Source organism: Talpa europaea, assembly GCF_964194135.1.
Source record: "Talpa europaea genome assembly, chromosome: 1".
In the NCBI taxonomy this organism is placed as follows: Eukaryota; Metazoa; Chordata; class Mammalia; order Eulipotyphla; family Talpidae; genus Talpa; species Talpa europaea.
In genome coordinates, this window is record NC_140073.1 from 114,368,097 (window position 1) to 114,395,115 (window position 27,019).

General features: G+C 39.5%; 1 protein-coding gene across 1 annotated transcript in view; it reads right to left on the reverse strand.

Annotated features, from left to right (window-relative positions):
* The window catches only part of PDE11A (phosphodiesterase 11A), a gene marked incomplete at its 3' end in the record, with an annotated part of 328,181 nt that overhangs the window by 125,425 nt on the left and 175,737 nt on the right, over positions 1-27,019 (reverse strand). Inside the window, exon 10 of the mRNA XM_084238078.1 lies at positions 11,336-11,386. Within this exon, the coding sequence (XP_084094204.1) occupies positions 11,336-11,386 (51 nt within the window). The remainder of the gene's footprint in view (positions 1-11,335; positions 11,387-27,019) is intronic.

A 27,019-nucleotide genomic window follows, 5' to 3' on the forward strand; every position in this document is an offset into this window, starting at 1 on the left:
GAAAGGCCCTCGATGGTTATATGTTAGGAAAATGAATCTAGCACAGAGAACAATGGGGTCATCCAGCAGAATTGTCTGGGTTTTACCTTCAGGAGACAAACTGCTTTTAGGTCCCACAAACCCATCCCTTGAAGTTGATACTTGAGGATGTTGATTGCTGAGAAAGCACACCCACTCAAACATTGGGGCTGCATTGCCTTACAAACTATGTCACCCCCCAAATGAACCCAAAGCAAACAGAAATACCCTGAGCACAGCTTTGATCATGGAAGCACTGATAATCAGACCATGAGGGGAGGGCCAACCTAGGATGGGAAGACCCTAAAATGAAAAGATTCCTTCCATGTCATTTCAAAAGGGATTATTACATATTCGGCAAGCCTACCCATATTTTTAGTGCATGATTTTGTACTCTATAATTAAATGGGTATTTCTCTTTGTGCCTCAGTTTCATCATCTATAAAATAAGAAAAGGAATAGCTGGAGTTTCATGAGGATTAAATGAGTTAATATCAGTAAGACACAGAAAGTAGGGCTGACACATGGTAAAAATATTCATTAAATGGTTATTTTGCAGGGGAATCATGACAGAGCATATACAGGGTAGGAGAGTCCAAGGGAAGGAAACTGAGGCCTCAGAGTTGGCATTAGGTTACCTCCATCATCTGCCTGAGCCATAGCTCAGAGCTCAGCAGCTTTCTTTAATGGCTTCCGTTAACATTCAATGAATAAGATATATATATAGATATATATATATATCTATATATATATCTCCAACTATAACAGTATTACTCTTAGTGACCAGCAATATTCAAAAGCATGTGATGACTGGTATCGTGTTATCCCACAGGAAGCCTAGAAAATGTATTTTAAAGTCCAGCCAGCTGTAGATGCTTAACAACAAAATAGTTTTTAAGCCCATTACCCTTGGGTAGATTGAAAAAAGCCTGCCTTTTTGTAAGTCCTCACCAGTCCCTCTCACACTTTCTCATTCCTGGGAGTGAGGATCTGATTACAGAACCTAAAAGGAACACCTGAAAGCCCAGTACCTTCTCGGGCAGCTGTGAGGCCCCCAACCTGGCAGCAGCCGGTAAAATCTATTTTGAGCTTGGAGCCCTTCTACACTGTAGCCTTGTATGTAAAAAGGTGTCCACAGTTTTCTGTTACCATGGGCTGTAACAGATTTTCTGTTCTTATTAAAATTCTGACTTGTTCACACCCTGCCCTTTTAGCCCCAACCAAATGTTTGAGGCCTTGGATGGAAGCATCAGTGTTGTTACAAGACAGTTTCTACAGCTACTCTCACTCATAATGCTGAGTTTAATTCCTTGGCTTTATGCGTATGAGTGTCAAATTCAAAGACAGAAAAAGCCTGCACAGATTCTACATCACTGACTACACGCATTCTGGTGCCTTGTTAAGATGATAACTTTGTAAATTCCAAGGAAACAAAAAGCACCCGAAATCGAGTTACTGTTCCACGATCATCACAGTGTTCCTGGGAAGAGGAAGAAAAGGCATGCCTGATAGTCGTAGCAGCTCCCATCGTGGAAGTATTTGAAGGGAGAGGGCACGGCCATTCCGTTGAGGCCAGGTCCTGTAGCGTGCATGCAGCAACACACACAGTAATAAATATAATTGATGGCACTCTGACCTGCTCCCCTCCAGATGCCCACCACACCACCTCAATAACGCTGCCGCTCCACAGTGCCTCTCTGCCACCCACTGGCTGACTCACTGGGATGCAGCCAGCGAGAGGGCTTTACCCAGGCTTTGTTGATAAGGTTTAAACCAGAAGGGAGATTTCCCGGTCCTTCCACCTCATGCCTGGGCAAACGAATAAACTGCCTGTGTCACTAACATATTCCAGGTCATGCGCACACACAAACATTATTATATCTTGAAATTACTTTCAAATTACTACCTTTCAGGTTTTAACCATTTTCCTAGAAACAGAGCTCGGCAAATCCTTACGTGGAGCAAGGATGGCACCCAGTGGCCAAAGTGTTTCATCTCAAATCTTGTTTTCTCAGATTTTCCATTGCTTGTCTCTTTTGGAGAAAATGAATTGCCATAAGATCTTTTTTTAAAGCTAGTGTTGAAACTCCAAGTCATTTGACCATTCCTTTAAAGACACGTATGCATGTGCCCACGCACACACATACCCACACACCCACACAGCCATGGAAACAGAGTTCAGAGGTTCATTCAGAATAATAAACTTTAAAAATCCTTTCGAATTTACCTGGATAGGCTTATGTTAAAATCACCATATTTGAGATGCAGATTACTATGCACCATGTCCCTAAAAGCATGCATCACTATAGGAAATATTAGACAAGTAAAAACCCAGTCTCACATTCTTCACTTCATATCTTCCCCCCAAATAGTCTCTAGTTCGTAAGTTCTCATGCCTTATACATAAGACTTTATCTCCTGACAAGTGCTTTATCATGAAACTGATGTTCACAATCTCACAGCCTTGTTATCTTTCTTACAAGGTACTTGGCAGGCCTGCAGAGCACAGGATAATGAAGTGGGACTGCTCTTTTTCCTTTGAGCTTTCCAGATGTCGAGAGATTTCTATACAGCGAGATAGCCAATCAGACTGTAAGGAAGACAGGCCAGATGTCAGAATAATGAATCATATACCCTCTTGCTAAGAATGATGTGGTATCTCCATAATGTTTGCTGTTTCCAATTTCTTTACTCTCTAAGCAGTCTCAAACCCCAGGGCAAGAAGTCAGGATAGCACGGCCGCAATGCAAAACAAAACAAAACAACAATGAAAACCCCACAGCATTATACATTGATGGTTCAAAGAGTATCATGAAAGTTCTCGTTTTAAATGTCAATGTTAAATTCAGCCCAAAATTCTGTTTTTCTCAGACTTCATTTTCATTTCATTTTTTTTTTCATTTTTGCACAATGTATGCATTTTCATCTTGGTTATAGTCCCCATACAATTCCCACCCCACCCCTCTTGCATTTTTCATTTTTTTGACTCCCAAATGCAAAACGCCATGAAGATTCCAAAAGTAATAGATGAATAAAAGAAATGACATCAGGGTAAATTTCTATAATATTGCTCACATTTTCCTATTTAGTGACGTGAGGAGCACGGTCCACAGGTCCAAATAAAAGGGGGAGAAAAATTCAAATCCAAATATAACCATTTTCCTTGTTGGTTCTTGATGTAAGATGAAGATCTGCTAATCCTGCCCTCACCAAGAGGTTGTAAAGCTCAAGTCAGATAGCGAGTGTGAAAAGGTTTTTATACACTGCAAAGTCCTATTATTTAAGGAGTTATTATTTAAACATTTATAGGTAGCATTAGTATATAGTTTTTATACTAATGAGATTAAGACTCTTGTCTCACTAAAAATAATCACTTATCTTCCTCACGAGTATTATTGTATTATATTACCCTTCAAATGTAATATAACATGATGGGCTTTGGAAATCCCTTATAATATGTAATTAAATCAAGCTGAGCCACATCTTCCACCAAATACCCACATTCTTAAACAGCTGAAATTTAAAGCTTTGGGTATTCAGAAATTACAAGGACCCCAAGACGTTTTGTCAACTTTATTTTGCTTTGTGCTTATTTTCCCCTTCCCTCCTAGAGATAAATTTTATAGGCTCATAAAATTATAGCATTTTATAGCTGGAAATGCCTTTGTTTTGCAGATGAGAAAGCTTGAAACCTAGAAATTTTAAATGAACCATGAGGGTCTGGAGGCTGCTTTGTCTGTTTATGTTTGCTGCCTCTTGTCTTTCTGTGTCCTTGTCCTAGGAAGACTATTTCAAGGAGCAGCTCTGGCTACTGAGCCTGCAGAGAGCCCTTAGGTCAAACATTGCCTCCTAACCGTGTATTTCACATGGCACCTTGGGACCAACAGTCATGATTCATGCACATCGTTATGCTTCTGGATGGACCCATTTCCAACTGAGAAAAAACATGCAGAGCCATCAAAGCAGTACATGAGCTTGAAAACAAGAGAAGGAACAGATTCCAGGGCTGTACAAACCAAAAAAGAATTAGAAAGGCATCCTGAGATTCAAGAAAAGAAAAGATTTTAAAATGTAGTCAGCACAGTGGTAGTAGGAACATACATGAAGAATTATATTTAATATTAAAGAAATTGCTGATTCAACTAAGAATTAATAGCCAGGGCCTTTGCTCACAGCAGGGAAGGAGATACTGTCCTCACTGCACACTTCAAAGAGAATATCCTAAACAAAGAGAACAAGGCAACCGCTTCATTTTCATGTAGTTTAGGCTTTAGCAGAAACTAACAACTGAGAATATAAAATGAGGGATTAAGACAAAATTTTTAGAGACTTCAATTGTCACAAATTCCTGCTTCAAAATTCTGCTCATGTGTTATAACTTCCTCTGCCATTAGAATTGCAAACAGTTCCATAAATTTGCTTGGTAGAAATTTCTCCAGTAGCCAGGTGCAAGGCATGGCTTTAGATGATATAAGGGTAGAAAAATGAGTAAGACAAGGAGCGCCTCCTAACAACACTCCCAGTTTAACCAGGTGACTAGACAGGCTCAAGGATTTACCGAGCCAGGCACAAATTAAGGACAAGAACAGACCAGCAAAGGAGCGGGTGCCTCTTGCCTGAGGGACAGTTGGAAGGACTTCAAGGAGAGGAGAGCAATGAGCAGGGTTAGATGGATATTAAGACTTTAAATATGCAGAGATAAGAACAGAGATGGCGGGCCTCCCTGGTGGCCCAAGGGGTTGAGTGCAGTGCTGTGAAGCTGTCCCCAGCCTCTGCAATGTGAGTTCAAGCCCCGCCAGGAAGCTACCCACATGGCACAGCAGACCTCTTCTGCCTCACCCGCTGCTCCCCTCAGCAGTGAACTTTGGTCTATCTGCCTGTTCTGTTCCCCACTCTGTCTCTGGTGGATCCTCTCACCCCCCACATCTCTGGCCTGTACCCCAGTTCTTGTAGTCATAAATAAATCTTTTAAAAAAAAAAAAAGAACAGGGATGGCAAGAAACCCAGGGAAGGGCAGAGAATAGACAGAAGTGGTCAGACAGAAAGGTGGGTGAGTAGGAGCAGGGGAAACACACTGAAAAGTAAACCAGACTTTACAGTTCAGAGCAGCTGTAATGTCCAATACGAGGACTCAAAGCGATGGAATCCAGAGGTTTATGGATACTAAGTTTCCTGAGAAGGAAACCAGGGCCATCAGAAGGTGCTCATAATGTGGCTGCTGTGTGCGGGGTTGACTGTGCACGGGACAAGAGACAGGCTGGGAGACAAGCTGGGGCCACTCAGGGCTGGTGTCTGCATGAGGAGAGTGAGGACCCCAACCAGTGGTGACTGAAATAAAGGTGAGAGCCGTTCTGAGCCTGATGGAGTGGACAGCACGTGAGGATGAGGAGTGCGAGGACTGTGCTGATACCCAGAGCAGCGTCTGGAGAGGGGGTTGCAGGGGTTTGCAGCTTCTGAGGTTACTGAAGACCAGAGAAAGGGCCAAACATAATGATTGCTAGAGCAGGCCCAGATAATGGAGATAAGGGTATAAGGTATCCATTTATTTATGGCTATGTCCTCCCTTGTCTCCCAGTTCCACATCCAGAGTGACAGGAGATGCTAACTGGAGGACGCCAGAAAGAAGGGGGAGAGGTACAGTCCCAGATGACCTAGTGTTCTGGAAGAGCCTCACATCTGTGGCTTTTACAGTCCCTTCACCGTTCAGCAGTCAGAGTTCTAACTGGATTACACACCCATCACCTTCCATTTCTGTTTTCAGGGCTCACTGCTCTGAAACCAAAAGAGGTGCCTTTTCTTTCACTCCCTCAGGCTTAGACTCCCTGGACCTCAAGGAATACAGTGACTTCAATTGTGTTATGTGTGGAAGCAAAAGCCTGGGAGAAAGCCTCCCAGACACCGCCTTCTTCCCAGGGAAAGGAGACATTCAATGTGACCTCCTGGAGAAGTGACAAGTAGTGGCTATTTAAGTTGATATGAGAGGAGGTCAGGGTCACCACAGGATGTATTTGGGGCGGGGAACCTGAAGAGCCATCATCCTCACAGCCACGCAGTTCAGCAGTAGGAAAGGCCAGCCTGGACTCGCAGCCCTGGTTCCCCTCCCTCCACCCTCCTCCCCAGGATTTTTAATACTTAAGAGTGACAAAGTACAATCATCCATTTTCTGATGTGGCATTTGATTAAGACACAATTCATAAAGAGAACGTCATTGAACAGGCGGACATTTGAACACAAAGCACTCCATATATTTATGGTTCTGTCCTAAGCAGGGCAGGCCACCCGGCTCACTCTGCTGCCTTAGAGCAGACGATGCCCTTTGTGGTGCTGAGTCAGCTGTTCCCCTGCAGTCAATTTCCTCCTGAAGGTTCAATAACTTTCCCTGACAAGAAAAGAAATCTCAGATATTAAGCTTGGTATAAATACCATCTTAAGTCAAAACATCCCCCTCAATTCAAGAGTCAGGGAGCATGGGGGAGACAGAATAGACTAGGTATAAGATGATACCCAAATTCTATTTAGACTGCTGTGAGAGCATCTCTGAAACAACCTCATAATAAGCTGAGGTGAACTGGAAAGTCTCTGGTTATTGAAATATCTAGAGATACTCAAGGTAGCATTTCGGGATGGTTACAGGGCTGAGGCTATAGAGAAAGGAGTGGAAGCCCCTGTTCCCTCTTTGGCACCTCCAGGTCCTCGATTAATTCCACCTCCCACCCTCAGTGTGGAGGTGCCTCTGTGGGGTACCCAGCCTGCTTTGCAAGATAGGAGCTGGAAGGTGCTCCCTACTAACTGGGGAAGTCAAGCTTGGGTCACCCAGTGCCCTGCCCTCCACAGTTGAGGTATCATCTGGTTTGGGTAAATATCAGTGTAACACACTATGTGGATATAGTGTACTTTTCCTCTGTAAGAAGCAGCTGTGGCCATTGGACTCTTCCAGGGCTTTGGAAGTGAAGTGGGCAGGGCAGTGGCCAACACATGTGAGGCTTCGTGGCCACAAAATAAGGAGTGCCCTCTAGAAGTTCAACTATTAAAAGACATCTTCGTAATTGCACTTAGGCAGCCAAGTCTGGATGAGTTTCTGTTCCCTTGCATAGGACCTATGACAGACATAACTACCAGCAAAACCATAAGGGTGATGCTGAGGGAAGACGCTTCTTTCTATAACACTTGAATATTTTGTGAATCAAACAATTTTCTCAAACTTAATTAGTTAAAAAAAGGCAAGCCTTGTATATCACAGTCTATTGCTCAGCCTGTCTTCTATCATCTGTCTCAGGGGAGGCCTGATTTTGAATATGTAAAGGCAGGAATGCCTATTATTTAGTACTTTGTTTATTTACTTTACAGATATTAATTTGTAACCTAGCCATTAACATCGAAAACTTGAAATATGCAAGAGGTAGCCCAAACCTATATACCCAACATGAGTTATTGAAACTTAATTACTGAGGCAGTTAAGCTGTGCTATAGACGAGTTCATCTCTGATTGCAGCTATAACCCATGCAGTTTGCAATTGAAAGAAGGGATGATAGAAGGCAGCAATATAGCATGAGAACATCCATGAGCTGATTTTAATTGGTAAACTGACATATATACTGGTAACTGTTTGGTCTGTCCACTGCATTGGAATCCAAGGAAAGTGAGTAAAATTACAGGAGCATATAATTGGTGTACTAAACTCATTTTCTTATGTTATCACAGCTGGCATCTTCAGGTTATTAAAAGCCTTTAAACCAGTCATCTTCAAAGAGATCTAATTGTCAATATGGTCTTTATACATTTTTCCTGTTAGAACAGAGCAGAAGAGATATAAACAGGCACTAAAACCTGCACAAATTTTCTAGGCACACCTTTTTTATTTCAAGTTCATGGAAGATCAGTAAATGTTAATGAGGAAATAAACATCCTTTAGATTTCCTCATTTAAGGCATCAGGCAACCAAACCACAAAGGATGAGTTATGAACATTATAACCTGAATAAGACTTTTAAAAATTTAATTTATTAGTTCCAGGAAGTTCTGTGATCGTTTTTTATATTGAAGGCCCAATAAAAAGTGACTTTCCCTAGTATAAACGATATTATCAGAAACACAAAGAATAATCTTAGGTCCTGACATTCTTGGATGAGCAATTACAAGTTGTTTCACCTGCTTATTTTGGCTGTGCAATCCAGACGCATTTCCAGACAGGTTTTCATACTCTATCCATCATTCATCCATCCATCACCACACACCCTCCTCAAGAGTCCCCAGCAAGAGAAATAGAATTAACAGAATAAAACAAAACAAAAATCAAAATACTCTCTCCCCATCCTATGGCATTCTAAGATAGGAAAAGAAGTCCCCACACATGGAGAGGTATAAAATAGGAAGACAAGATAGTGTAGCTGAAATCTGTGTTTCTTTATGTCACACCACCAAGAGTATGAATGGTAGCAGAGAATCATTAATGGTATGCATCACACTCTCATTTTATTTTCTGGAACCCTCAGTGTATACCTTCCTTGTCCTGAGAATGTGACCACTCGGCTATATTGATTCATTACTGCAGCCTCTGCTGGTCATACTGATAGGAAGGTGCCCTGCCTTGGCTCCATCAGTGATGCTTCCTTCCATGGGACAGCTGCTTTCTGTTGAGTGCTACTGACATTCTGGAAGCCTTGTGCTTTGGGGGGAATTTAATGCACTGAAGCCTTAGTATGAAGCCATACTAATGTTCATGATTCCTTTTGTGTACACTCATGTTCTCAGGTGAGAGCACAAAGTTGTCTGAGGCTTCAGTAAGTCACAAATCCATGGGACATGCTGAACTTGGAATCATCCAAACACTAAGGTCTGTGGCCTCAGCCTCTACTACAAAGATTTCTTGTTCAGAAGGTCTCTTGGCCTCTCATGTAAACAGAGTGCATTTCACTGGTCTTCCAGATATATCTGAAACTCAGATGTGGTGCAGCTTAGACTACAACTGGAATCTGTCCTATGTGCTTATACATTTGACCTCCAGAAACTTTTCTGCACCAGTTGATGAAATAATTTTTTTACCCAAAGTTTGGCTTAATCTATGAATTATTGATCACTAACTTAGTCCTACTTGAACGCAACCCAGTATATTGAGTCTCAGTAAACTCTGATTCCAGATTTCAAATCACTGCACATAATATTTTTTTATTTTTTGCTATCTCAGTTAAAAAAGTACTACAGGTAGCATGATTCCCTCTATTTGGATGCAAGCATGGCTTGTATAAGCAGTCAAGACAAAGTATTCAAGTACTGCTATTTAGTTACAATGTTAGGAACCCTTTATTGCACATGGAACTTAGCATGGAATTTCAGTAAATACTTCATGTCTCAGTGCAGAATTATTTTAAGTCCACTATACTTTAATATTATTGCTGCAATTATAAGACATTGGTTACCAATGATGATAATGTTTTAGTTACTTTATATATCAAAAAAAACATTAGGTAAAAATTATCTACTATATCTCAATTACATTGCAAGAAGATATCTTTCAGGATAAAATCTGGAATAAGAGAGTTAAGCTAGTAATCTTGATAATTTTAAGATGAAATAACCCTTTGTTCTCAAATTTAAATGCTTCATATTTTTAGTATGTTTATGAGCTAAAATAGAAAAACACAGCAAAATTCAAAGACAAAAGGACTTTCCTTATTTTAAACAATGAATTAAGCCTGAACACAGGGCAAAACCTTTAGGGAGTAGATAGCTATTGGTTTTTGGCCTACCGTAGACCTACGATGGGCCTACTATCTGGTCCACTATAATTCTGAGCAGGTGTCATCAAACAGCTCTTGCCATCACATTCATTTCATTGGAGTCTAGCTGTCTCTCTCCCTGCCAGTCTCTCTCTTTTAGAAATGATAGTAATTCTAATAACAGTAAAAAAAATATATAAAACAGTAAAAATATTTATGGAAAGTTATTTCGTTTAATGCAATTTCTAGGTAACTGAACTTTATTAAAGTTAAAAAGCCTTACATTTTTTGATGGATTTATTTCTAAAATTTATACAAATCATAAAATATTTGTATATTTGTATATTTGCATGATTTATAACTTTTCTTAATGAGTAATTGTTTTGAGTTCTAGAACACTGATACTTTTGGGATTCATTCATTCATTCATTCATTCATGCATCTAACAAATGCTTAGTGAGTGCTATGCTCCAAGAACTCCAAGAACTTACTAGTTTTAAAAAGCAGAAGAACTAGAAAAATGAACAAGTTTGGATTCTTCATGCTTCCTGTCTTTATTAGTGTTACTGAACTCTAGTGATCTGATTCAATTACCAATCTCAAAGGTCTCTGGCATTTTTCCTGGGAAGACTAATATATCTATGTGCCAATGAACCTTAGAAGAGTAGCCACCATTGTTATTACTTACCAATTATGCAACAGAATACATCTTTCTTATGGTCATGATAGCCTACCTGACAATTCTCTGAGCCTCCAACCCTCAAAAACTTTAAGAGGCAGGTACCAAAACTTTCAAAAGGGAGAAAAAATTAGGTTCTTTACAATCCCCCTTTTTTTAACCATTGCTCTTTCTACAAAGAGAGCAAGAATTCTGAGCTGCCTTTATGGAGATGGTAGCAAAAGGACTAAGACTCATTTATAGACTCATCAGACATTAGAGCTGGAAAGAGGCCATGGTGGGCCACTGGGAAGCATGGTGGCTAAGACTTCCAGTTCTAGGACCAGATTGTCTGGCTATACCCCGTATATTCATTTGACCTTGGTCTATACTCAACGTGTCTGTGCCTCAGTTTACACATCTGTAAAATAGTCTGTACCTCACAAGACTATGAAGATCAAATGAATTAATATAGGTAAAAAATTATTTGTATTATGCCTGGTTCATAAAAAGCACTTGGCAAGTATTAGCTATTATTATGCTTGATTTCTTCACTTGTTTTCACAGATAAAGATAGAACCCCTAAGAATTCAGTGAACAGAAAGAGGTGAAATCAAAACTTAAACAAGGTATTCTAATTCTGACTACATTTTTATGTATTTTTTAATATCCTGCTTAAAATGTACATATACTTTTTATATACACTTCACAAATGGAAGAAATAAATACTGCATCATTTAGATTATTATGAAGGGACTGCTGTTCAGGTATATATCAGACTCCTTCCTGTTTAAAACAGAAAAATCAAGCACACAATTGCCTTGTGCTAGTCCCACAACATTCACCAGGCAGGACTCTTTCTACAGTGGCAAGTGACAAAGAACCAGGAAGCCATGTAAAGTTTAATTTTACGCACCAGCAAGGCAACTGTTTTCTCCCTTACCTTAAACTTGTCAACTTCAGTTTTTGAACAGGTTGCATGGTATGAGAGTACCTGAATCAGAAGGAAAAGAAAGAACTTCAATAACCAAACATGACTCTATTTTCTGACATTCTCCTGGCTTAAAAAAATAAATAAATTTTGCTTCTGTATATCACATTGATATAACTGCAGATTTTAATGTACAAGAAATTTCCAAAAACCATGACACAGACTGTCAGTGTGTGACAGTGGTATTGTGCAGTTACAGTGGAATCTGTTGTCATGCTGAATGGAATGACAACATGTATTAAAAGCTAAATAGCTCAGGGCGTCCTCGGTGGCAGAGTGGGTTGAGTGCAGTGCTGTGAAGCTGTCCGCAGTCTCCGCAGCACGAGTTCAATTCCTGGCCAGCTGGGGAGCTGCCCATATGGCATGGCAGACCTCTCCTGTCTCTCCCACTGCTCCCCTCAGCAATGCTTTCGGTCGTCTGCCTGTTCTGCTCCCCACTCTGTCTCTGGTGAATCCTCTCACCCTCCCACGCCTCTGGCCTGTACCCCAGCTCTTGTATAAATAAAATCTTTTTTTAAAAAAAGCTAAATAGCTCCTCTCAATTTTTATAGGTAGTTATTTATTTTATCAATGGACTGCAATGAGACTCAAGCCCACTATTTCCAAATGAGGCAAATATTTGTCCTGTAAGATCCTCTGGAACATAAATAAAAATGCAGTGTGTGTGTGTGCTTGCACATACCACAGGTTACTTGCTGACTCAAGTTCCATCATGATCTATTCTCATTTGCCTACTTTTATTACATAGGAAAGATTACATTGTTATGCCCAGCCATCTTCTACTCTTATTGTAAGAAGATTCTATATCCCTGCCCTATTGACATCAGCCTTAATATGTGGCTTGCTTTGGCCAATGGAATGTAGGGCAAAGTGGCAGATGCCCCTCCTGCGCAGGCTGGAGCTGTCATGTAAAGCTGCTACCTCCCTTTTTTCCATCTCTACCATGGGGGGCGGGGGGGGGGCTACGGCCCCAAGAGGGACTGCTCTTTCAGCCTGGGCTCCCAAATGACAAAGGAACTTTGAGCAGAGCTGCAGCTAACCCATACCTGATGGCAGGTCATGTGAGCAAGAGGTCACCCTTTCTGTTTATTGCCACACCAGCTCACTGACACAGGGATTTTGAAACACAAAATCCAAGTCACAGGCTCTCTGTGACTGGCGTGGTCACAGGGATGGCTGTATGACCCTGCTCTGGTCAATGTAAGTGGAAGTGTTGAGGCTACTTCTTTCCTTTTCTTTCTCTCCCTCCCTGGAGAACAGCAGTAAGGCAACAAAATTGGGCACCTATGGGGTGACAATCAAGTATGAATGATCATTTCATTCATAGCAGACAAAAGAAATATGAGTCTGCTCCAGATTTCTAGTTATAGGGGACAAATACTCATTTGTTTAAGTCAGTGTTGGTATACCATGCAAACCTCAAACAATAAATCTGGGAATGGCTAAATCCCTATTTACCTACCAACTTCAGAGAATCTAAGTCAGTATTTGGCTCTGAAAAGCAACTTATTTAATTTTGTTAAACTCAGCATTTCCCAAATCTAATTAGGCACAGAACTTTCTTTCAGATGATATATTAAGCTAGTAACATTCCAACCTATTAAATGAGAACTTTGAGAAAAGCTGACCCAAGGCCTGCACCGTGTGTGGCAGAAGCAGGGCCCTGCGGAGCAGCGTCCATGGCGGTCAGAGCCCAGCGTCGGATGCGGGGCGCCACTTCCCGGCTCTGGGAGTTTGGGCAAGTGACTCCTTCTCTTTAGGTCTCATGTGAAAATGGTATATTAATAATAATAATAATAATAATAAAAACAGGTATCTACTGCTTAACATCAGTAATCTATTCTTGAAAACAGAGGTTCCACCTGAAAATGCCAAGAGTACTTTCACTATGTTTTTTAAAGATTTATTTATTTATGCATACCAGAACTGGGGCGGGGGGGGGGGGGCGGTAAGAGGATTCACCAGAGACAAAGCGGGGAGCAGAACAGTCAGATCCACTGAAATACACTGCTGAGGGGAGCAGCGGGCGAGACAGGAGAGGTCGGCTGCACCATGTGTGTCACCTTCCAGGCCGGGGATTGTACTCGTGCTACAGTGGCTGTGGATTGCTTCATAGTGCTGTGTCTTAACCCCTTGAGCCACCAGGAAGGTCCCTGTTTTCACTATTTTTAACTGAAAAAATTAGAGTGTATTATAAGACCTACAGCCACTTCCTAAAATTTAAAAACAGAGTAAATTCCTGGGTGTGTATTAAACAAAAAATGATATTAGACTATAAATTGCTTTAAGTGTTACATTCTGATCTCAACCAATATAGTTTTTACAGAACTGCTTTATATTCAGTACTATCTTCTCTTCCATTGTAAACACTTTAATACAGTCATATATATTTTTTTCACCATTGTGTTTCAATAATTTTTTCACTTTGGAGGGCGACTCATTATCAATTACTAAGCAAAAATGAGAGCTAAATGCTAGAGGCATGTGACAAGACAATAGCACAAGTGGCCCTTCCCGGGCAAGTGCTCACTGAGATGCTCGTTGGTGTGAGGCTTCACTCTGGCTCTCAAAATGTCTGTACATGATTCTAGTGTTATTCAGGCCAATTCTAGCTGGAATATGAATCAAAACTTCATTTTGTTCAAAAAAATGCATAAAATTTTGGGGACATAAATACGTATTTCCCCCGATATATGCAAAGGCACAAAAATGTTATATTGACATATGAATATGTTCTATGAAAATTGGTTATTCAAAAACTAGAGATTTTTCTACTAAGAAAATTCTGTGGTGTGGACCTTCACATCACTCCTAGGAAGAGTAAATGTAATGATACATGTTGAATACCCAGCACACAAATAATCAACTTATATTTATTGTATTAATATTCAATTACAATCCTATCATATAAATATTTGGAGTATTATGTCATCATACTATATCTTCATTGTCTCATAGTTATTAATAGGTATTTTCAATGCAGAAACAACTGAATAGATTTTTGTTCTTTGGCTCAGTTTATTATGGTAACTTTAATTTGACTGTCATCTTATTAGAATTTCTAACTATTTACAAGTCTCTTTTTGCTTTCTATCTTCAAAATTTATTTACCTAAAAAAAAGTTCCACAAAAACTCAAATTGAAGTTCAAAATCTCTGCCAGCAGGTGGCGCTTAGCAAGGCTTCTAAGTGTAAGGCATACTTGCTTACTCCCTTGTTTAAATCTACTGAACCCACTTCTTTACTATTTAAAAAGGAAAAACACTATTAACTCCTCTGACTTGAAATTATTTGTATCAGTGAAATAGATAATAAAGATTTGTTTATTACTGAGTTGTAGTTCTCTGTGTATTTTAGATATAAGTCCTCTGTCACTGAATGTTTTGCAAATATTATCTCTCAATCTGTGGCTTGTCTATTAATTTTCTTTTAATGAACAGAAGTTCAAAAAGGCAACTGTACCTGAGGGGAGTAATCCTACATTGTGAAGAAATAAACAAGGATGTTTAAAAAATAAATAATAGATAAAAATAAATAAATTTGATCAAGATTAATTTGCCATTTTGTTTATTGTTTCGTGTGTCCTTTCTAAGAAATTTTGGTGTATAGACTCTCAAGTTTGTGTCTACATCTTGTGCTATCTTGTAAAAACTTCATAGTCTCAACTTTTGTTTTGGTCTATGATACATCTGAAATAATACTGGTATATAGGGTGAGATTAAGATTTTATGAAATAAATGTCATGCTTACTTTTTAATAATTCTTAAATTTTAACCCTAGGAGTTCTTATGTCAAAGAGGAATGCAGGCGAGTCAGCGCTATAGTGAAGCCATGTGAGAAAGAATTGACCCACCACTGCTAACACTGGAGATGGAAGCAGGCCTCTAGAAGCTGGAAAAAGTAAGGAAATAAACAGTCTCCTAGAGCTTCCAGAAGGAACAAAGCTCCACTCACACCTAGATTTTAACCCAGGAAGACCATTGCAGACTTCTGACCTCCAGAACTTTAAGACAATAAATGTGTGTTTTCTTAATCCACTAAATTTGTGGTAATCTCTTACAGAAGTCATAGGAAACTAGTATTACAAATCTGTTTCTCTCCTAGTCTTCCCCAACTCCACAAATGACATGTCAACCAATCAATTATTGAATCAAACACCTGATTTTTCTCTCCTTTTTTCCCCCTCACATCAACTCCATTAGAAACAATGTCACTTCCACTCCTACATCTTTTTTTATTTAAATTTTATTTTTTATATTTACCATATAATTACAACCCCCTTATTTTGACCCAAGCCCTCCTTTCCCCGCCCCCCACCCCCTATAGAGTGTCTCTGGTTCATAGTTGTTTGTTGATTTTGATATTTTCTTTCTTATAGTTATTCTTTTTCCTGGTCCCTTATTTAAGTTTTCTAGATTCCTGCTATGAGTGAGACCATCCGGTGTTTTTCTTTTTCTTTCTGGCTTATTTCGCTGAGCATGATTCCTTCCAGCTCCATCCATGTTGCTGCAAATCGCATGTGTTTATCTGTTTTGAATGCTGAGTAATATTCCATGGTGTATATGTACCACATCTTCTTGATCCAGTCATCTATTTTTGGGCATTTGGGCTGTTTCCAAAGCTTAGCTATTGTAAACAGTGCTGCTATAAACATAGGGGTGCAGGTGCTGTTTGGAATTGATGTTTCTGTGTCCTTTGGGTAAATACCTAGGAGGGGAATTGCTGGATCATATGGAAGTTCTATATTTAGTAGGTCCAGAAATCTCCACACAGCTCTCCATAGTGGTTGGACCAGTTTGCCCTCCCACCAACAGTGCAGGAGAGTTCCTTTTTCTCCACAACCTCGCCAACATTTGTTGTTGCTAGTTTTTTTAATATGTGCCATTCTCACTGGTGTAAGATGGTATCTCATGGTAGTTTTGATTTGCATTTCCCTGATTACAAGTGATGTTGAACATTTTTTCATATGCCTGTTGGCCATTTGCATTTCCTCTTCAGAGAAGTTTCTTTTTAGCTCTTCTGCCCATTTTTTGACTGGATTATTTTCTTTGTTTTTGTTGAGTCTCATCAGCTCTTTGTAGATTTTTGTGATCAGTCCTTTATTATTAGTGTTGTGTGCAAAAATGTTCTCCCAGTCGGTGGGGTTTCTCTTTGTTTTTGTTATTGTCTCTTTTGCTGTGCAGAAACTCTTTAATTTGATGTAGTCCCAGCTGTTGATCTTTGCCTTCATTATCACTGCTTTGGGTGATGTGTATGTTTAAGAAGTATAAATCAGATTATTCCACTCCTCCAACTCCCCCTCTCCCCCATCAGCTGACAGTCATCAGTTGCATCCCATTGTACTTAGAATAAAATCTAAATTGCAGAGAGTGACTTAAGAGCCTGTACAAAATGGCCCTTGGCACTGTCTCAAAATGCTCTTTATGCTGTGTACTTTTTCTTTTACATACTCCACCCATATTCACCTCCCTTTGATTCTTCTAAACACCAAGCTCTTTTCTACCTTGGAAACTTCCTCACCCATATCACCTGGTTGCTATTTTTATCCTTCTGAAATTAGGTTAAATGTCACCTCTTCATTAAAGTCCTCTTTCATCACTTTGAGAAACCATCTTCCTCACCATGATGCTCTGAGTAAACAGACTATTTCCTTCACACCCTTTGTCAGAGTTGGAGTTACTTGTTAGCTTGTTCATCACCTGCCTCACTAGACTGTAAGCATCTTAAAGGCAAAGATCAGACCTGCTTTTGGTCACTTATGTACATCCTGTCTCTGAGAGTGTCCCTGATACTTAGTTGGCACTCCATAAATAATTAGTGAATCAAGGAATATAAATTAAAATAATCTTAAAAGAAAAGACTCTCTTCATTCCCCAGATATTTCACTGCTTAGATTAGTAGTGTCCTGAATTGGTGTTTTTTCTTCAATGAATTTATAATAGTCTTAGAACCTAAACTGAGCACTATAGGTAGGTTGCCAAATTTAACAAATAAAAATACAGAACACCCAGTTAAATTTGAATTTCAGATCCACAAGGAATAATATTTTTAGTATAACTAATTCTGAAGTAATAACTAATTCTGAAGTATTACAATTATTAATTGTTGATCTGAAATTAAAAGTTAACTAAGCTTGTCTGTTCTTACCTGGCAGCCCTTCTTCCACTTTCTCCAAATTAAGAAGGTTGGAGCCAAATATGGAAAAATTCAAACCACATCCTAAAATTTTATGTTCCTCCCCCATTTCTATGCTACAACATTTCCCAGCACCTTTTTCTTCACAGTATTTAATTTGGCAAATCTACTGAAGGCTTAGAGTCTAGTACATTTTCAGCAATGCGAAATAACCTCATTAATCTAATACTTGTGACAAATCTATGGATGTCATTGGAGGAAATATAACAAAAGTAATCCTGATTACTTTTACTGTAGCCACTATTCAAAATGGAATTATTATTGTCATATACAATAAATTATTGTGAATATAAATTATTATGACCATATTTTAATGTTTATATATTTACATATAAATATTTATTATAAATGTTATAAATATGAATAAATAAGTATATAATTTTATATGGTATAGTGACATATATGGCACTAGCGACTAAAAATCAGGCAAATTTCTGTAGCTCAGAATAAAATTTATCAAATTAAAGAATTACATTTTTAAAATTACTATAGTCAAATCCTCTTGGAAAGTTAAAGATTCCTCTGTGATTCCTGATTATATTCACTTTATAAGCCTTCTTTAATTTGTATATTTCACATCAAACATCTCATTAAGAAATCATTTTTGGGTATAAAATGATTCGAATCTTTGAACAAATATGTTTTAGTTGAATGCATCAAAGTAGCTATGAAGAAAGAAGCATTCATAAATCTTAATTACATAAATACTTTCTCTATGAGAAACATGGTTAAGTTGTGAGAGTTTAGCCATAATGCTTGTTAATTTTTTGACAGATAATAACATTTGTATTAAGCTTACATATAAGAGTAAACAACTGATCTACAGAACACTTGACAAATAGTCTATTTTCACAAGAAAAATTTTATACCAGATAAACTCCATGCTTCTATTAATTTAGAAGACACTTTAAAGTAAAAATTAGTGAGTCAGTTTCATTAGTAAGCTCTACTTAAGAAACCATTCTAGTTTCCCAAATAAGTCACTATTTGCAAAATCCTACCAACTTCAATTAACTTCTAGATTGAACCTGCTCCCAGCAAAACAAAGAGGAAGCTAAAGCAATTATCAGACCCATGAATGACAGTGCAAAGAAGTCATGCTTTTGTGTGAGTTACCACAGCAGGAAAAGATGATTAACTATATCTCAAAAGAAAAAACAACAAGCAGAGCTTTGAAATAGGACAGTTGCATCTAGCCTTGCCTTCTGCCACATGCAGTTCAACAGCAGAGTCAAATGCTTGTCTTGCAATGTCAGCTACTGTCCCTGAGCTGTTGAAGGCAAATCACTCACATCAATAGCTTTAGATGTTAATTTATTGTGGATCTGAGCAGCTAGTTGCTCCAGAACTGAGAAATGGACCATTACAGACATAGACTGAGAGGAGAACAAATGTAAAGGACCACTTAACAGAAAGGAGGAACACAGACCTTGCTGAGAACCCAGACAGAAGAGGGCAGAAGAGGGCAACATGGATATTTACTTATATTGTTAGGGGGAAAAGGATGTCCTAAAGCTAATTCCTTTTATATCGGGGCTGCTCCGTAACAATATGTTTATAGTCCCAGTGGCAAAGTGGCACTTGAGGACACTTAATATCGGAGTTTAAATAAAGTGATCTGAAGTAAATTCTCAAATAATTTACATTGATGATCTCTAAAGAAATAAAGAAGCTTTGCCATCAGCTGTAGGCTTCCAGCCAAGAAAAAGGACAGTTCACAAGAAATGAAAAGCCAATTAACTTGGAATGACTTGACAGAAGTGCCATCTGACTCCAGGATGCCGGGATTTCCTAACAAGATGATGACAGGCTTCAAAGACACTGCAGCTAAATGAATGTGTAGAAAATGAGAAATTATCCATTTCTGCCATTAAATATTTAAGAAACTGCCCGATATTTCATGGATAACCAAAAAGGCAGTTTATATAACTACACCTGCATGTGATCTGTTATCATGACCTTGAGGATATATCTGTCCTAAAAATATTTTTAGAATCTAAAAAATAACCAAACTTTTTGAATTTGTAGAATAAAAAATGCTTGCTAAATTGGGGTGACTTTAAGATCAGCTGCTTTTTAATTCCTACATACAGAAAAGAAGCATCACACTTACAATTCATATCAAAGGATATCTACGGGGGAACTGCTAGTGTAAGTTCTTGTGATAGATATTTTGGGCTCCTTTTTTCCCATTTTGGGAAAAAAGTTTTATTTGGGACTTCACTTCTATTTGGTTGTTGGTGGTTATATGGAGCTCTGTGCCAATAATGATTCCTGAGGCTTAAGGAGGAGCTCAACAGGAAGGTGTGCTGTGATTGATTAATGATGTCTTCCACAGACTTGGGAGAGAAGAGTGGTGGATGTGCACTTTGTATTTGCAATCACAGGATATATCTGAATATAAGGAATTCTGGGTCAAACTCATTCAGTTCAGAACTCTGGATGAAAGAGATGTAAATATATATTTTCACAAAATCATAGATGTATACATTTAAATGATTAGAGATATACCTAAAATACAAATGTAATTTTAATTTTCAGTTTGGATGAGAGGGCTATGTAGGTTACCAGTTGGATGTTGGTATAAGCAAAGAAAGAGACAAAGTTTGTATAGGTCTTCTCTCAAATCCCAGTATGATTTTGCTTTGAGTAGCTTCTTTTACAGGGTTAGGCATAGCTCCTTAGATTTTTTAATTTTACTTTTTGTTAATTTTACTTTTCATGATTAGATTTCTTTTCATATCTTAATGGTGATGAAAATGGAAATGCAAAATGTTATGGAATTGTCTTCAGTGAATAGCAATTTAGAACCCTCTAGCGCATGAAAGCAATTTGGTCCAACACCTGCTTAAAATTTTATCATCATGTAAGCCAACTCTACTACATATTCTGAGCACAGAAAATCAGAATCATCCTTTGAAGAACCACTAAGTGTAGTGTCTTTCATCCAGGGGTCAGCAGCACTTGGTTTTGCTAACGTGGATTAACATTTCGTAGAATATCTGCAGCACTTCTGAGGGCAGGCAACTTCCTGAGCATAGGGACTTTGGTGTCAGAATGCCCAAGTTCATAATCCTGGCTCCACTAGTCCTGTAAATGGCCTAATTACTTAACTTCCTCTTCCTCATCAGTAAAAGACAGGGAATTTGTGCACTTCCCATTTGCATTTCATTCACCAGAGCAAGCCTCCTGGTTTTAATTAATTTCATGGGAATGTGCAAGTGTAACCCCACTGCAGGTTCAGAGGGACGAATCAAAAATATTTGGCGATAAGCTCACACAATGGGTTAGGCAATCAAATAGCCAGCTATGTTAGAAATTGTGTTTGAAATCAGAGTAAATGAGTCCAACGTATGGGCTCTAGTATACGAATTTTATGATGTGTACTTGACATTTGCTTATTTTCTGATTCTCTTTTGTGCTTTAAAGATTGTATTTGGGGCCTCCCTGGTGGCTCAAGGAGTTAAGAGTCAGCACTGTGAAGCAATCTGTAGCCACTGCAGCAAAAGTTAGATTCCTGGCCAGGGAGCTTCCCACAAGGCACAGCAGACCTCTCCTGAATCATCCTGCTGCTCCCCTCAGCAGTGTATTTCAGTCAATCTGCCTGTTCTTCTCCCTGCTCTGTCTCTGGTGAATCCTCTCAACCCCCGCCCCCAGACCTCTGGCCTGTACCCCATTCTTGTATGCATGAATAAATAAATAAATAAATAAATAAATAAATAAATAAATAAATAAATAATTTTTTTAAAAGATCATATTTGCTAGGCAGGATTTCCAAATAAGTGGGATTATAGTATATGCTTAAATATTCCTGATTTAATGTATATATTTCAGGTAATAAACAGCTCATTAAATACTGTTGATTTGACTAAACACTCATTATCCCCAGAGAAGAAAGTTTTTTATAAGTGAAGGTTTATGATTGGCTTATTTCTGTTACATAACTTTCAGGAACTGCTTAGTTATTAATTTCAATTATTTTAATATCCTTAGGATAAAAGAAACAGTATATTTCTTTGAAAAAGTTGCATGTGGTAATAATTCTAATTTTGCTAGGTTTTTAGTAGTCTCCCATAAAAGAGCTCAGCCATTAACACTTAAATTAAAGGGATTTTTGATTAATTCTTTGTTGTATTCAATATGATTCCATACATATTCATATTAGACTATAATTTATAACTGTTTTGAAATAAGTGTTCCTTTGCCATATTGCATTATTCCCCATATTTTATTTTAAAGTGAGGTGGTTTTTCTTAATCAGGTAGGTTATTAAATATATGAATGTTTCACAAAAGCTTTTCTAATGAAGTCCTAGCTTATTTGCTTTTCTTGTTTGTTAATAAGAACAGAGGAGAACATAGCATTCTTTTGAACTAATTGAGCAACCTGGATTAGTTACTGCAATTTCTAAAACAACTATAATATTTGCCAATGGTTTTTCAGATCGATCATTTACATATCAAAACTATTAGCTGATTTCACTTAATGCCATATGTCTAAATAGCCCATTTACTGAATATTTATATAGGGTTATTTTCTATACTTTTTCCCTCAAGGGTTTTACATAATCGACAAGTCTACCATGGTTAATGATTTGGGAGTAAGAGACATTCCTTATTGCACTGGCTATGCAGGAATAACACGGAAAACTTTATGTTTGAAGCAGTGTGGTTTTCCTGGGAGCTCCATCTGCAGTGAAAGGAATGAGATAGAACCAGGCCTAGTTGGGCCACTGTCAACTGGTTGGCCACTATGGAAGAAAGGGAAATCCAAGACTGAGACTAAAATGGACAATTCCTAATTTAATCGGACTGGGCCGAGGTTTGTGGGTAGAGAAAGCAAATCAGATTTGATGAAGTAAGTTAGAGAGCTGTATCAATGCAGATGGGATATCTAGGCCATGAGCTATTCATTCTCAGGAAATAGCTAGTGAGGACTTAATTTGTGTCCAGCACTGTGTACACTGTCCCTATCTTACTGAAACTTCAGTTTCAGCAGCAGAGACACTAAACCAAGCAAACACAGGCATTGAAATAATTACTCCAAAGTCAGCTAACAAAATGCTGAAAGAGATGACGGGGGTGTAGGGAATATGGGGTGGTGGCAGGAAAATTGGTCATGGGTGGCTCTCTAAAATAGTACTGAATTTGAGACAGGTGGGGTGGGGAATCAGCCATGTCTAGGGTAGAGGGACAGTAATTTGAGCAGAAGAAAATGTCTCCTCAAAGTCACCTAAGGACAATGTGTAAAATAATAATAAAATATTATTTTACAGAATATTACTATTTTACATAAAATAGTAAAATATTTACATAACTTTGTCAAAGTCTGGGAGAGGGTGGTAGCACCAAGCAAAAGCCTTGTATTCCGGGAATGTGTAAGCCAGTGAAAGACTATCATAGATGATGAGAGACAGAGGGTATCAGGCAAGAGGCAAGAGACATGATCTGCTTAGCTTGCAATCACTGTGACCTTATAAACCCTTTCGTCCCCTTCCTCAATTATCCCCCCTCCCCCACACCCAGAGGTGACCAGCTCTCTGACTTCTGAGGCAATCATTCCTTGGTGTCTCATGTCATTTTCCTGTGCTTGAACTTGCATATAAATGGATCCCACTACACAGGGAACATGACCCCAGAGCTGTGTGGAGGATGGTTGGGGGATAGACAAGAGTAGATGTGGGAGAGATAATGGTGGCTGGGCCGGGATAATGGAGGTGGAGCCTGGGATCTATGCAGACAATACACAGGGATCTGGAAAGAAGAGCCTATTCAGTGAGAAAAGGGCCAGAGCCATAAAAATGCTCAACTTTTGTCTTTCTTTGTCATGCTCAGACAACTGACATGTATGAGAGAGTAATACTGCCTGGGACATGCAAACCAAGTCCCCAGCTAGTTCCCACACTTGACAGGCTCCACTCTGGCCCTCTTGGGCTGTGGCTTACCCTCCTGGGGAGAGAAATCATAGATCCCTGGAAATATGTCCATACTATGTTTCAGGTATCTGGGATCACCCAAACTAAGCTTCAAGGACTGCAGAATTCCCCCAGGTACTTCACAGACCCCACTACACTGCCAGGACTTGCTCAGGCTTCTTCCCAAGATTTGGACTCCACTGGGTGATGCTGTTTGGAATGTGCAGGTTGGAGGTGTCACGCATTGTAAAAGCCAGCACAATTCAGAGAAGGGAGCAGATAGCTCTAACCTCTTCTAACCTTTTTTTCTAAGACAGGTTCCAGCTTGCTGGATCCTGTCTGGGTGTGATTTACCATCTTTTTAAAAGCAGTATTCCCTTCCTGCCCCACGTACTGAAGCAAGATATCAAGATACTGAGCATCTCCACACTGAGCACGATGCTGAGGGAAAGCCAGTGTTTACTTGTCTGATTGTAAACCATGTTCTCACCGGCCAGTGGGCAGGCAGGCTCAGATGTGGCTGGTCCACTGCAGAAAACTCTTCTCTTTCTCACACTGTGGACCTGAGCCAATGGGCCTTGGCTCAACATTTGCTTCCAACAGAACTAAATTAAGGATTGTGTTGCCAGAGCTCAACACAGCTATTATTCCTAGAATCTGCATCATATGATGGAGGACAAGAATAAAAAAACTGAAAAGGAGGCGCACAAGACCAGAAATCTGGCTCACACAATGCCAAGAGCTGGAGGTGGGGGTAGAAGAGATTAGCATAGCCATTGACCCAGCTATAGAAACTATTGGGAGCCACGCTACCCATGTCATCTGACAAAAGTCCGGGCATGGGGCAGATTTCTGAAAAATCAGGAATCTCGTTAGCTGACTCCAAGATTCTCCTCATTTGTTTATGGCTAGTTTCTACCATTGCTAAAATACGCATTTAAAAGTAAAACTGTAACAGGGTGGTCCCCAGGAAAGGGGGAAGTTCCCTGCCCCACCCAAGAGAGGGTGGAGCTGAGCAGGGAGAGGAGAAGCTGCAGAAGAGACTGAGGAAGGAAGCAGGATGGAGCCAGGAGACCTGGAGGAGGCGCATGGAGCCGAGAGACACGTGAAGAAACTGCGCTTGTCTTTTGGTTGTGGACTAGGTGACACAGTTGTGGGTGAGACCCGTGGGGAGGTGACAATGGCAGCTTTTATCTTGATGCTGATTTTGCTCTTTTCCTTCTGGGCTTGTCTGGTTGTTTCTGACCCTTTTCTGTGGGTCCCCACTGGAAGATGCTTTAGACTTGTGGCAGGCTTTGGGGCCTTGCTCTGGGCCATTCCCATATGGATGGACTTTTACCCACGAGGGGACGGGTAACTTTGGGTGCTTCATTTAGAAACTAGACTCTTTGCCTTTTCTGTATTGTTTCCTAGTTTTATTAAAGTTCCTTCCCGTTAAAGTCTCATATGTTTTGTGTTGATGCGGCGGATGGCAGAACCCATTTAGAATAGGCAGGTTTGCGGGGTTTGGGCTGCCCCTCTCCCTGTCCTATAACAAAACTGCAAATACTGATCAATCACTGAATAACCAAATTGATGACAAATGGCACTGCATGATACAAATATTACATTTTTCATAAAATTAGTAGTCCTCTGCCAAAAAGGCAGCAATTCAACATTTGGCTTTACATTAACCAGTGAAAAAACTTCTGGAAACAAAAGGTTGTAAACATCTATGGCCAAGTCTTTGATATAGAGATGTGGTCTCTTGAGGCAAGAGCTAATTGGAGAAAGAAATTCCTTTACTTTAAAGTTAAAGATAACAGTTGGGTGGCAGAGGTGAGCCATGCTCCAAGTATAAGAAGATTCCTGATAACCAGGAGATGCCATAGTTGACTCCTGCTAAATTTTTCCTGTTTGTTTAGGGCTAATTCCCTAGGATGTGACAATTGGTATGATAGCTGTTAGAGTATGCATTCAAGAATAAGTCAACAGCAATTTGTGAATGGTTGAGCTAGTAATCACGGCAGCACGAATATCGCACTCAGAAATGGTTAATGTTACAACTACTGATATGTCACATATTGACCATTTTTGAAATGGTCAAAGGCTATAACCATCTCTGCCCCTACCCCTGATGAAATATTTGTAGTTCCTTAAAACAACAACCAGCAACCTCATGGAAGAGAAAATTGCCCCTTGATCTTAAAGTTAAATACGGAAACTAGGCTGACTAGATAGTAGAGGAGTGATAGGTAGAAAACTCTTTGTTTAGATTAGGAGACTTCCTCCCTTAATTGAGAGTTGGGGGCTAGGGAAGAGTCAGTGCGGCTTGCCTGGCATTAACACCCTCCAGGCCCTTGGTTCCTTAATATCAAATCAATATTAAAACAATATACTATAGATGATGATTTCTATATAAAAGCCTTCTGTTTTTACTTTAATCAATTAGTTATAAGTTAGTCTAAACTTTATAGGTTAGTTAGAAATAATCTCTTTGTCTCCCTTCCCCCAGGTAACTTCCTGCCCTTTGTTTTCCTTAGCCCTTAATTGTTCACCATGACAAACTTAGAAATGTTAGTTGCAGACACATAGGCTTTTTGCTAGTAATACAATAACTGTTCCATTGTAAATAACTACTTTGAAAACATTTGTTTAGCAACTGTGCCTTCTTTAAGACAAAGAATAATAAATGTTACACCTCTGCCAGAAGGCAAACAGACCCTTGGCTGCTCCTGAAAAAGAACATGTGATGATTATTACCTTCCTACCTTATGCTTGTGTACTCACGATTTGCTTAGTATAAATAAAGGACTGCTGAGACCCTCAGCAGGATGATGCCTGCACCCTGATCAAGTGTCTGTGTCTCCTCATTCTCCCTTCCCCCTCCCTTACCATTTTCTCTATAATTGCACCGACGCCTTCCCATCCTTCAGGAACCCCTGACACCCAGACTGCTGTGGCTGGCTCACAACAAGAAACCAAGATCCTAAATTGCCAAAGCCTATATTACAAAGCATAAGATTCAAGCAGGTATCAGTCTGCTGTAGGCAGTGTCTAAAGCATGGCCCAAGGGTAAAAATGTAGATTGAGCCCAGCAGATCCAAAGGTAAAGATAGGGAGATTGAGCCCATTGAAGATTCTCTGGTCCCTTTCAGATTCTGCATAGTTATCCAAAATCAGCAACTAACAAAGGCTCAGGAGGAGTGAGCCCCTCCCAAAGAGAAGACTATCAGTGCTGTCTCTGCACTGGCTCTGGGCAGCAATCCCACTGCCAACCTGTGCCTATGTAGGTGCCTCTTTTCACCAATTCTCTCCCTCTGCAGGGCAGCAGCTTCCTGCCTGCCCATGACCTGTACCTGCCAGGACTTCTCTTCACTGACCTCCCTCAGTGGAGGCAGCTCTCCTCAAGGCCACCCACCTGCAACCATGCAGGCCTCTCTCAGCAAACCTGTCCCTTTCAGGGCAGCTCTTCCTGCCCACTTGTGTCTATGCCAATGTCCTTCATTCTTCTGTCCCTTTTCCTAATAAACCTGCTCTTTAAATAGA